The following is a 13,136-nucleotide window of genomic DNA, read 5'->3' on the forward strand; positions in this document are numbered from 1 at the left end:
TCCTCTACCGGCAGCCGGTGACGCAGGAACAGGAGGGTTTCGCCGACGGTTTCGTCAAGGCCCTGGCCGACCTGCACAAGCAGAACCAGCTCCTGGCGGCACCGCCGCCGCTCTCCGCGCCGGGACCCTGCTGCACCGCCCGCCCGGGGCCACCGGGAGCCCCCGCCACTGCCGCCGCCGACCCTCCGGCCGTCTACACCAACTTGAGCGGCTTCAACCCCGCGGGGCCGCTGAGCCCCTCGGGCAGCGCCTACCCCTCCGCCTCCGCCCCGCCGCCGCCGCCGGGCCTGGCCTTCGGGGCCGCGGGTCTGGGAAGCGGCCGGCTGCCGCCGGCGCGGTCTCTGGAGGAGCCGCAGACGGTGCCCGAGGTGCCGCCGTCGGCGGGCGGGGAGGGTGGCAGTAGCGCGCCGACGCCACCGTCGCTGTCGCCGCTGGACGCGGAGAGCCAGGAGCGGCTGAAGGCAGAGCGCAAGCGGCTGCGAAACCGCATCGCCGCCTCCAAGTGCCGCCGGCGGAAGCTGGAGCGCATCGCCCGGCTGGAGGAGAAGGTGAAGGCGCTCAAGGGGCAGAACGCCGAGCTGGCCGCCACCGCCAACCTCCTCCGCGCCCAGGTCACCCAGCTGCAGGGTCGTGTCCGCAGCCACCTCTCCTCTGGCTGCCACATCAACGCCGCCGGGCATCCTCCTCCTCCTCACGCCGCCGCCCAGCCGCGGGAGACTCCCCCCGAGGCGGCCGCCGCCGCGCCGGAGACCAGCGCCTGCTGAGGAGGGACACCCCGCCGGCTCCGGCCCCAGGGGCCCGGGGGCACCGCGGGGCCAAGGTGCGCGCTTGCTGCCGCCCTTCTGCTATTATTATTATTTTTATCATTAATTATTATTATTATTATTATTTATTTGCGCCCGGAGACGGCGGTTTTTTTGCGGGAGCGGGTGTTGCTAAGCATTTCCCGAGTTCTGTTGATGTCGCATTCAGCAGCGAGGGTCTCCGTGGGTGGTTCTGGGGCAGGTGGTTGTTAATTTTTCAGTGAAGTACTTGAGGTCTGTAGAGATTTCCGAAAATAAGAAAATTACTGTTTACAGAAAGATTCAACTTTATTTTCATGGGGGATATAATACGTGTGTTTCCTAATACACCTTACTGAACTGTATAGGAATGGATAAGCTTTTCAAACTTAAAAAAAATTAGCCAGAATCGTACCTTTTGAAAAGATGTGCGTGTATATATATATTTAAAACATAATATGGCTATGTATATTTTCTTGGTATTGATAAAGAACCTTTTTTAAAATACTGTCTTTCTCTAGAGCTTTAATTTGCCATTGAGAGTTAAGACAGCTATGTGGGTGCTCTTGCACTTATATGGCTTTGATTTTCAAATCGAACCCTGGAGGGAAATGATTTTTTGTTGTAAATCTTAAAGCAGATTGAATTGCATTGCTGACTCAGTCATAGGAAAATAGTTTTCTAAACCTGTATGCTCCATATTTCTTGTGCCAGTGCAAGCTTGGGGCATTGATAGTTATTTATTGAAACTTGAACACTTTTTGGACGTTGCCTAGACCTTATTTTTCTAGATAACACGTTAGTAGAGAAAATGGTTACTTTGGCAAAAAGAGCTTTATTTTTTTTCCCTTCACTGTGTACATTCCAGTAGTGCGTGCTCTTTCCATAGTATAGTAACAATTCAGTGCTATACAGAAAAGGGCTCAGATTTGGGGTGGGTTAGCTGTAAAGGTGATAATTCCATTGTATTCTGTTTGAATAAATCACAGAAATATTATGGAGGACTAGATTTATTTTTCAGTAGAAATCTGTGTATCTTGCTTCTTGGTCTACTTTGTTCTAAAGAAACTTTCTGCAATACTCTAGAGACAGAGTCAATGCTAGAATGTGAAGTGTTTTTCTGGTTGGGAAGATTCGGTGTGATTTATTTCTTTGTCAAGAATTTACTAGTAGAAGAGTATAGCAAAGGAACTATTTCTTCTGATTAGACATAATCCTCAATAAGTTTTTGAAAGCTTTAGGTCCCTTGCTCGGTGCCACTGCCTTCCATGCTTCTGCTGCATCTGTGTTTTTCGAGCATAGCCGCTAGCGCAGCGCTGCCGAGCCCTGTGGCAATGGTGCGGTGGGAAGGGTCTGTCGGAGTGTGACGGTCACCTCACCAGAAGCCCCTTTGTGCAGAGGCTGCGGGCCGGCCCTGCCGCTGGGGAAAGGCAGGGCTTCTCCTGAGCAGATCCAGCTGCAGTATGGGGCCCTCTTCTCTCGTTGAAACTGTGCTAAAAACTCTGCTTGAACTCAGAGGCAAATCTTTCATGGGGATATGTGTCTGTGCCAGCTGGTGAAAAGGGGTATGAGGAGCCAAGAGGGCATAGACGTCTCTATGTGTACAGCAATTGCTCAGATCTGTTAAAGCCACTCGGGAGCTGGTAAACATCTCACATCTTCTGAAGGCTACAGCTGATGATTTGAAATCCAATAAGAATGGGATAGACTCACAGTTTTTCATGATCTTATTGGGGATATGTGAGTGCTATCTGTTCAGAAAGTTGAGCTGCAGCAATCAAGGGTATGAGCTTTTCCTTTTAGTGCAGTCATTCCTGGCACATGTATGAATTTATATGAGAATGCGTAGTTACACTCTTTCTGTAGCTGAGATAGCTTGGAGGATATTTCTTAATGCATATGCAAATTAGGTAGAAGCCATATTAATAATTGTATAACTGTTCGATCATGTCACCAGAGCCTTGTTTGGTGGTTGAAATGATTGCCTGTAACAGTACATTCTGCTGTTAGAATTACTAATGAGCAGATTTAAAAATATTTTGATCTTAACACAGGTTCAAAGACTTCTTAGGGGCATTCTGAACCATACTGCATACAATCTGTAGCACTGCCTGTTACATAATAACTGGGTGAAAAATAGGGTTTTTTCTTTGGTAGTTGTCGTCTGCAGAGATGCTGCAAGTCTGGAGAAACTGATAAAAAAACTTCTTTCCCCCCACACTTAACACTTTTCCATAGTGAGTAAGGTAGATGTGAGATACTTTACTGCATATGTAATAAGGTGGGGATTTTTTAAGGAATCCTGGGAGAAATTGTAAGAATTTTTGGGTGAGCATCTCTTCTTTGGTCCTTGTCTTTGTATTTGAGTGTAGGGCTAGGTAAAGGTCTTGTGGTAGAACACAGGACAACAACGAATGCAGCTGTGCAATGCTTCTTTACTTATTTTTAATTTCTGCTCATAATAAATTAGCAATATCCAAGCAACATAGGGGATCCATAAGGCATGGGAAATCACTGCAGTTCCCCTTCCCAGACACAGGCAAGACTCTAGTGGGCTATAGTCTAGCAGGGTTACAGTGAGCTCCCCCTTTCCAGAATGGTAATGTTAAAGCTGAAAACCACCCCACGTTACCTCACTTGAGTTTGAACTATCTGCAAGAGCAGTCTCACACACAGCATCTCAAAGACCTCATACGGTAACTTCTTTGATAGCCTGCTTTCTGTTCTAGCTGACATCTGTTCAGTGGTAGAAGTGGTGACAGGCCAGCTCTCTTACCCTGATGACTGATGAGAGATTACTAGTGAGGCTGATAGTTTCAGCTCTCTGCCAGAGGTTACCGTTCTGGTGGAGTCATCCAAAAGAAATATGTTTTCTGTAGAGTGATCAGTTACCTTCATAAATGGTTTTTTTATCTGGCATTTAGGCTGAGAAACAGGATCTAACAGTGACATGACCAAAATTTGAGAATAGTGTTGGGGTGTTTGTACTTTTTTTTCCTGCTTGGACTGGTTCTGCTAGGGTTGCTGCATTTTTGCAGATTTTGAGTTGAAAGCCTAAGCACCTAACACTTTAAACCAATATTAAAAGACTCAGGAGTACCTACCTGCTGCAGCTGTCAGACTTGATTGTTCCTGTCTTCTAAAACTTATCAATACTCTGACTTTTAGCCCTGCAGTGTTCATAAACCTTTAAATATGGCCTCTCTATTTTGTCTGCCTTTTTTCTTCAGTTTGTTGTTAAACATATGTGTATTTTAGGTTTTTTTTGGTTTTCTGCTGAAAACTTTGGTCACTGTGAGACATTAAAAGAAAGATACTGGGTAAAAAATTTTCAGACTGTTTATATGATTTGCATCCATGTAGCTCCTTTTCAGTAACTTCAAGCAAGTTGGCTGTGTGTTACTGTAAGGGAAAAAAAAAGAAAATTACCAAAACCCCTCAAAAACAAAATAAAAAAGCAAACAAAAAAATTAAAATCCCCAAATAAAATAATTATGTTCACTGTTAGCTCAGTGCTTTTTAGCATTTTTTTTTCATTCTTCAAAACTACCATGCTTTGTTATATTTGTGCATACTATTTTCTAGTCCTTGCAAAGACTCATGCTGCATGACTTGATTTGCAGGCTACCCTTCATGTCTTTCCAATATGGTTTTCAGTCTAGATGTGAACCCGTGACGAACGTCCCCTGTTTCTTTGCCCCAGGTGTAATCTGCTCTGGAGACTAAATAGTCTCCTTTGTCTGTTTTGGTTGCTGGATGTGCATATGGTTTTTTAAATTTTTGAATGTGCTTGAACTAATATCTTGGTTTAGATGTGAAGTGCCTTCTTATTTAGGTGCTACAGCAAAAGAGTTTGATTCATATATGGATTTGATTTATTTGACTTGTTATCAGATCTTTTCTGTCTTGGGAAGTAGGAGGGGGAATGTTTTCAGTAAGAGAAGACTTGTTCACTCCTTCCTTGGGCAGAGGGTGGAGCCCCCATCAGATCTGGCGCTACTTGATGTGAGTGCAAGGAAGCCACTCTGATAGCATTGACTCAAATGATGCCATTTGGTGCTAGGAAAGTTGATTGGTTTGGTCTCCAGTGTAGTGAAGTCTGTTGGAATCACAAGGTCTCCAGAGAGGTCCAAGTAGCTGGTGAGTTGTTCTTAAAACTTTTGATGTGATTCCAGGTCGAGCCCATTCAGTATGCTTAGAGAGCCTTTCCAAAAGCAAATACTTTGCATACTTTGAGAATCAGAGGTGTTTGGTCATGATAAGTCCTGATCATGGTGAGGAGTGATTTTGGTGGTGATGGTCATGTTTTCTGTTACAAGACTTTGATGGTCTTCAAAAAGATAAATATCTCAACACATCTGGACTCTTCACTGTATGGCAGTAGTTACTACTGACTGTCATGCTCTGTTTGAGATCAAGGGTGGATCTATGAGAGTTCTCTGTCATCCTGGTTTGTGTTTGTATCTTTCCAGAAGAGTCATGAAGCATCCTTCATTCCTTTAAATATCTCATTGACTCTCTGTCTCACCTTTGACAGAGGAGTGACCTCCCCAGGTTAAGCCCTGAGGCATTCTGCAGTTTGCGGCTGTTAAAGTGGAAATTGATTTGGCAACTAATTTTTAATCAGTTATACAAGTGATTGATGCTTCCCAAAATACTGAATAGTATTGTTTGATAGTGTCTGAAGTACAGGTGCATGCCAGGTCTGAATTACTAGTTGTGCTGAAAATAACATCTTAGCTGCCATAACTAGAGTCTTAACTATTTGAATCCAGCAGCTTCTTAGAGAAAATTTTTCTATGTATGAGATTAATATGCAAGAGAAAAAGACCCATCTGCTTGTAACATAGGTCATTCTTTGATGCATTTTATCTGTCCTGCTTCTGGAGTGCAAGTTAAAAAAGGAAAGCAATGAGTAACATTTTAGTTTATTCATATGTGCAGCTGTAACTGCTGCTGGGTAATTTTGCTCTTTCCTTACTTGATTCTCCAAGTTTCTATGTTTAGCAAGTGGACAAATTGGAGTATGACATATCTGTGTACATATTTGATTTGTACAAAATCACTTCCTTTTTTCCAGGTTTTTTTTAAGTCTTACTGTAAGAATGAGTGTTGAAGAGTTCTTACCCTGTTTTGATGCTCATTGGTCAATTCTTTGGATCAGTAGTGACTGCTGTAGTGACTTTGTAGTCACTGCTCATCTTCCAGCAGAGGTGGGCATCTAAACCCAGTAGAGTCTGTCAGGGATTCACCTCTTTCAGTATTTGGCAATACCTGTATCAGCAGAAAAAATCTTGGACAAAAAACTTTCACAGTGCATAGTAATCCTGCAAATGTTAACTCATCCTTCTTACACCACAGTCACTTGCATCAGGGTTTAGTGTATCTGATGAAGAATGATAAATGTTCCTGTGAAAAAGTGCAGAATCTGAAGTTTGTAAGACCCTTGTTAATCTTGCCGCACATGGTGCAACTCCACTATGAAGATGTTGAATTAAATCTGAATATATGGAGACTCAGGCCTTTATGGTAAATTATGGGGGACAAGAGGTTTTAGTAATTCTTGATTACTCCTCTCCAGTGTTTCAGAGATCTGTCTCTTTTTATCCTATGAAGTGTCTTGCAGCTGTTTGTGCTGTGAAACTTCTCTCTTCATAAAGACTCAGTTACTTGGAGGCGGGACAGAAGTGACTTCTCCATGAACTGGTCATGTGTGACAAGCTAAATGTAGGTTTCTGAGAAACACTGCAAGTGAGTGCACAGTAGAGAACCTGCTGTTGTTTCTGCGTTGCTAAAAGAGTCTAGAAATGTATTCACACAAATCATAATGAGAGTAGCTTTCCGAGGCACCATCCTGTTGCCTTGCTACGGGCATTGATCCTTGCTGTTTGCCTTAGTCTGGGAGCACTTTTTCTTAAGCTATTGCATACCTGAAGGCTTACTTTGTGCATCAATGTAGTCACAAACCGGATCTCTGCTTGGATGTTGAAACAGTTAGCTTCAAATGGCTCAGTCAGAATGCCTTGCTCTAGTTGTCTCTGGAGTGTCCCACTGGGGAGACAGTGGTGGGGGGAAGGAAACCAATGTAGAATCTGTATCTTCACACCAGTGCTGTGCATTGAAATGCAACTTTCAGTAGAGTAGTCTTGACAAAAGTGTGTTGCTGATGTAAAAACTCTGAATCTTGATCTTGTGTCTGCAGGGGACATGAGTTCTTGTGCTGGAGTCCTGCTTGGGCGGTATCCTCTCAAGTCAATGAGGACTAACTGAAGAAACAGCAAATCCAGCCTTTATGAACTAATTCTTCTGAAGCACAGATACCTGGAAATTCATGTCAAGGTGTTGTGTGTAGACATCAGCATACATAGAGAAGGGGATGGCCAAAGGAAGGAACTGGGATTTTCTTAGCTGCAACAGTACACAGTGGGGTTTTTCATATGCTTTTGTTGTGGTCAAATTCTTCCAGAAGACAACTATGCTGCATTTCTTTGTGTGATCACAAGGTGATTTTTTAGATTTCCAGTTAAATTGGAGGACTGTCAAGCCTTGCAATGCTAAATTAACACAAAAAGAGAACTTACTTTGAAGTCACATTTAGCCTTAATGCTATCTGAAATGCTGCAGTTCATGTGTAGTAGTTTACTTCAAGGTGAAGTTATGATTATCATAAATAATGTTTTAAAGTAGTCACCCTAAATAATTACCTACATGATGTTTGCTTTTTTGTCTGCTGTCAAAAAGTCTTTATCCATAGCATAGCTAGCTGTAAATGGAGCTTTGCTCTCAATTTCTAGTACTGGTAACAAATAGGGTCTGCAATAGTTTCAGGAGTAAATGTTCTGGCTAAAGAATGACCATTTCTTTAGTGATGATTGGGTTTGAAGCCTTGCTGACATGGAGATAATAGATATGACCAGTTCACTGTGCACTAATACACTGCTACATTCTGATATTTAGCACACTGCTGACAAGATTTACTACTACTGTTACTTACTGGTTAAGAACCATGTATGGGTGGAATTGTAAGTCACCTAAATAGGGTCCATGCAGCCTTGGAGAGCTGTCTTGCTGCAGATCAGTAAAAGACTCCCATCCCATACAAGGGGGAGGAGAAAAATCATTGGTTGCAGTCTCTGTTTTGGTTTTGCAAGTTCAATTACTTTTTTAGGTTGAGTCCTGTTTATCTCAAAATTTATTTTAATAAATTTGAAAACCTTTCTAATAAGTACCTTGAAGCATGTCTTGCAATTGTTCAGTTTCAATCAGTGTTTGTCCAATTGTGGTATTACTTCTGTCATAGATTAAGAAAGCTGGAGCTGTTAAGAGTCAGGCTTCTCACTGCATCCCTGTTCTTAAACAATGGTCTGAATAGGTGAAAAATCATGACCAATAGCTTGAACTCTGAGGAGTTGTTTGATACCATTTTCTTGTCCTCTTCAGACAGCTTCCCACTGCCCCAAGGGATGTGTCCCTCCTGCCTCATATGGAAAATTGACCTTTAAGAACTAACTGTTTTAAACTAACTAACTAACTAACTAACTAACTAACTGACTAACTAAAGATAGTCTTCTGGTACATGCTGAGTAATTTGAAAGATAACATACTGAACTTGATAATCTTTCCCACACCTCTGTTTCAAAAATCTTCAGATTTTCTTGTAAAGCAGGACACAAGCAGTGGAGTAGTGTCAAATAAAGTTAGTGTGCTGCTCCAGAGAATGTATTTTGGATAGTCGTCTTCTTTTTTCCTAGTAATAGCTATGGAAAGAGAGCAGTAGAAGATACTGATATATAACTTGCTGTTCTTCACAAGTAGAGACAGAGTTTGAATTCTTGGATTTTTCCAACTTTTACCATTCTGTTTTTTAACATCCTTCATGGGAGGGTAGCAGAAATAGTGAGGAAATACTATCAGGGAGTTAAATGTTCTTGTTATACTTAGTGTCACGTAAGTTACGGCCGTAAGTAGCTCGGACACCTTCAGAATAGGGATTCCTAAAATACTGCCAAAGTGTTTTTGTCAATCCAAACCATTTTGTGCCAGTTACTAAAATGGTATTGTAAATCCTTGTGACTTTTGACAGTCTTTTGACAGTCTAAGTCAAATCACCGCACAAGCTGATATGTCCGCATGGTATGATACCTGTTTCCCAGCAGTCCAATAGTGTCTAATGAAGTTTACTTCTTTATTCCTTTCCCCACTGGTAGTAGAGATGATGGTCGAAGTTATCAGCAGCAGGAACGAGACAAAGAAATTGAATTCAAGGAAAAAATAATACTTATCTCTGAAACAGTATTTAATGGTAGTATTTGTAGTATGTTTAAGTAGCAGATAATTAGGACTGCTATTCAGAATGCTTTTTAACTTTGTTTTGTTATTACTGCATAAGTGTCTTCTAAATGTCTCTTCTTTAGAAACTATGCCCCTGCCTGCTTGGCCTGATGACTAGTGATTTCACACTTATCCTTATTTATTTAAAGCCATGGCAACCACCATACTGAAATGTCATCAAGTAAAGCCCAGGTCTGCATGCTGACTGGTGATGCAAAGGTCTGCTCTCTAATAAAATGCAGCCCATGAAGGACGAGCTCCAAAAGGCAGCTACGCCCTGTCTTCAAGCATTTGCTCTAATTTCAAGGCTTTGCCATGTGGTGTTGCTCAATGTGCAGCAAAACAAGTTCTTGCGAGCCCCTTGAGCATTCCTCCACGTGTAACAGATTAAATATTCAGGCTTTGTTGACTCTCCCACATGCCCCAAAAAAAAAAACCAAACCAAAACCAACAGAATTAAACCCAAACCTGAAACAAAAGACCCAACACAAGTATATATTGGAGAATTGTTTTGCTTTGTTGCAAAGTGCTGTTAATTACAGAGACGCTTAGTGCACTTCTGACATGTGAGCCATCAATCTAAACACTCCCAACAGTGATTTTGCTTTGGTTGTGCTTTGCTGCTTTGTACAGGACAAAGGGAAGGGAGTAAGTGTTGCAATATGTATTGTGCAATTCCTGACTTTTAAATAGAAAATGATAGGCAAGTCTGCATAGTCTTGCACACCAAAATTTAGCCACTGATTTTTGCCCCTCCCACTCTTCCTTATCAGGAATACTGGCTAATCAGGAATACTGGCTTCTTAAGGTCAAAAAGAGAGAAGGGGAAAAGGGTAGAGAGATTAAGAAGTGGCAGTACCAGAGGTATCTTGCTGTGAAGGGCCTTGGACCTCCTTGGCCTTAAAGCTCAATCTGTAAGGTTACCTCTAGTTTATGATATCTGAGGGTAATTCTTGACTCCCAGTGCAGCATCTTACCAGGAAAGGCAGCTGGGTCTGTATTGCTGAATAAGTCTTTTGGTGAAGTAGCTCTTCAGCTTTCTGTGTTTTTCCGTCCATGGAGTTGTAGCACATTATTCCAGGGCAGTTTCTCTTTCCTGTAGTGTCTCATCTAAAGTTGACTTGTTGTTCCTACAGTTTCTGCCTACACTGAAAAATCTTTCTGAGGTTTGGGGGACCACACATGTGCCCTCACTGTGTGGTATTTATGATGGCTAATCTTGTATGACTTGAAAGAGATCCCCTTAGAAAGGAGTAGCTCCAGTTAGGTGCAGACTGGGAAAGATTAAATTAATTATTCTTTGTGCAGTATGTCTTTCTGTCAGTTCAACAGAGGAACTAACTCTCATAGATAAAGGAGAGGTCTTGGGCAATAGGGCCCAGCTTTGAAAACCCTTGGTGATTTCTGGTTCTTGCTGAGCTTCTCTGATGCAGAAAACACTTAATGATCTGCATTACTATAATCACAATACCTTGCAATATCTTGGGCTGGGCTGCTGGTAGTATCACGTATGTTCTGTGGTCCTTACTGGGATTCATGCCACATGCTGATTAACAGAATAAGGGATTTCCTGTAAAAGCTAAGAATCCCCCCCTGTTGTGTCACCACCAGCATTTCCAAGCTCTCTTTTTGTCCAAAAGAGGTGTGAGCAAACTGCTGCTTCCTACAGTTCTTCAATCCAAGCTGGTTCTTCATAGGCCTTCAGGCATGGCGCTTCCTCCTTCAGGGTAGCTCTTCAAAATCAGAAGTGGAAGCAGAGCAGTTCAAACTGGGCTTTGCTCTTCCAGCAGCTGACATGCAACTAGTTGGTGGGTGGGTGTTTGTCTGCATCCTTTCTTGGGTTTTTTTAAAGTTGGGTTATGTGTACATTCTTATTCTGCCTTACTAAATTAGCTGGCACAGAGGAAGCCTCTGAGAAACCCTTTAAAAATCTCTGCTTTTGGTAGAATTTTATAAAATTGCAGCATGTGACTAAATTAAAAAAAAACCCAATGAAACAAAACCCCCAACAAAACAAAACACTCTGTATGGATATCATGGACATGATTGATTTTGGAAAGTCTTCAAACAGGTATGCTGGCAAGGGCATTGCACACAGATGGAGATAATAGTGAAACAAAATTGAGTAGCTACTCATTTGCTGGATTTGGTCAGGAGAGATTTTAAAGGACACTTCTGAGACCTTTTTTCTGATGTGGTGATTTTTTAAAATGTAAACAAGCTACAGGGCTTAACAACTGAGGATTATGTCCATTGTAATTTTTTTACATTACTTTTACTAACTGTATTATATTCAAAATACTTCTCAGACAAAGTGGACAATACTAGTGGGCATCTTGCACTTGATTAAATGTAAAACATTTTCTTAATTTAGTGATGTGTTTAGGAGAATACTGTAACTTACTGAATATACAACAGTGATAACTGTGTTTACAATAATTTTAAAATTCCTACTGTTCAGTGGTAGCCAACTTGTTTGAGAATTGAAAGTAAGGCATACTGCAATTGGCAATCTTGGAAAAATTAACTCAATGCTGCTACCACTAAATACTGTGGGATGGATACCGTGGGTTTAAATGGCAGCAGGATTGTATTCCAAGCCTCTGTCTTAAGTACTTAATGACTAAAAGGCGACTTGCCTTGTGCTCATTTATGTATCCCTGTGTGTAGTACATCAGTTAGAAATCTGTTAATGATTGATTTGTAACATTAGGACCTTTATGAAGATCACAGTGGGGTTTTTGTTTGTTTTTGTTTGTGAGCAGACACTTAGACATTTTGGAATGTATGACATTGATCCTTGTGCTGGAATTGTTTACATGCAAAACTGTATTTATGATTTTTTGCAAACTGCAATGTGCAATTTTGTACATGTGTTTTAAACTACAGAGTTTATAAGGAAGATATTGTATGTACAATACTTGGACATGAGTATTATTTCTTTGATATAAATATCTAGAGGAAAATTAAAATTGCTTTATATTCATATTTTTGGCTGTGTTTTTTATTGTTTCAGCAAGAAATTTAAAAGCTGACTTAAAGCATAGTGATTTGGGCTTTTTAAAAAGTACTTTTAAATTGTGCTTGATACACTGCTTCCTTTGATTGTGTCATACTGAAGTGCAAGGAGAGATGAATTTTTTCTTGTAAAAATGTTGCTCTTTGGGATAACTTCCCTATAAATGTGTGTGTGTGTGTGTGTTCCCTATATAAATATCTGAGTGCAGTTGTAACTCATAAATTAAACTTTTATAAAGAGCAAAAGAGGAGAAGAGACAATCCATCTCTGATGATATCAGATTTCAGGCCCTTGCTAAGAAAAGCTGACTGGAGTCATCAGCACTGTGGGATGGGTCTCCAGTTACCCATGTCTTGGCTTCTGTGGTTCAACAGAACAAGTGACAGTAAAATGTTTTTGCACATGTAACTGTTCTGAACCACATCTGGAGTACATCTGTTGAAACGAGGAGTTTCTTTTCCTTTCCTGTGATCAATGTTCTGATGCACATTGATAAATCCTGACGTAATCCCAAAGGAGAGCTACTCGGTAAACATCTGCACGTGCTGAAAACACTTCTGAAGTCCCAGCTGAAAGCTCCCGTGCCCTGGGAAGGCAGCCCTGCCTTCCGGATACATCCTTACGAGCCAGTGACGCTGGGGCGGAGCGAGTGCCAAGCCCCACCAAGAATGCTCCTTGGATGCCAAATTGAAGTGGGAGCTGAGAAGGCGGCAGTGCCGGTGGCTCTGGCTGCGCCGGCTCACACGCCGGCACACAGCTGGACCCTGTCTTTTCTCTGGAGTGCGGGGGTTCCAGGTCTGGCACTGAAGGAACAGTAGAGGGAATGGTTTTTTCTGGTTTAAGATACGAATGCTAGGATTTCAACGGCATGACAAAGCTGGGGGAGGGGAGGGGAAGGAAGCTGCAAGCACGCTGTCGTTGGAGCTGTTGTGTGTTGGCACTTAGGTTTATGACCACATAATCAGTTTGGTGTAGGGTTACTGTGACTTCTAAATGTGAACCGT

General features: G+C 42.0%; 1 protein-coding gene across 1 annotated transcript in view; it reads left to right on the forward strand.

Moving 5' to 3' along the window:
* LOC121355563 (transcription factor jun-D-like) overlaps nt 1-11,134 on the forward strand; it is an 11,347-nt gene extending 213 nt beyond the window's left edge. Inside the window, exons 2-3 of the mRNA XM_041471075.1 lie at nt 4-820; nt 6,985-11,134. Of these exons, the coding sequence (XP_041327009.1) occupies nt 4-764 (761 nt within the window). The 3' untranslated portion in view covers nt 765-820; nt 6,985-11,134. The remainder of the gene's footprint in view (nt 1-3; nt 821-6,984) is intronic.
* The last annotated feature ends 2,002 nt before the right edge of the window (nt 11,135-13,136 follow it).

The sequence above is a fragment of the Pyrgilauda ruficollis genome, unplaced genomic scaffold, assembly GCF_017590135.1.
Source record: "Pyrgilauda ruficollis isolate IOZ18807 unplaced genomic scaffold, ASM1759013v1 scaffold106, whole genome shotgun sequence".
NCBI classification, from domain to species: Eukaryota; Metazoa; Chordata; class Aves; order Passeriformes; family Passeridae; genus Pyrgilauda; species Pyrgilauda ruficollis.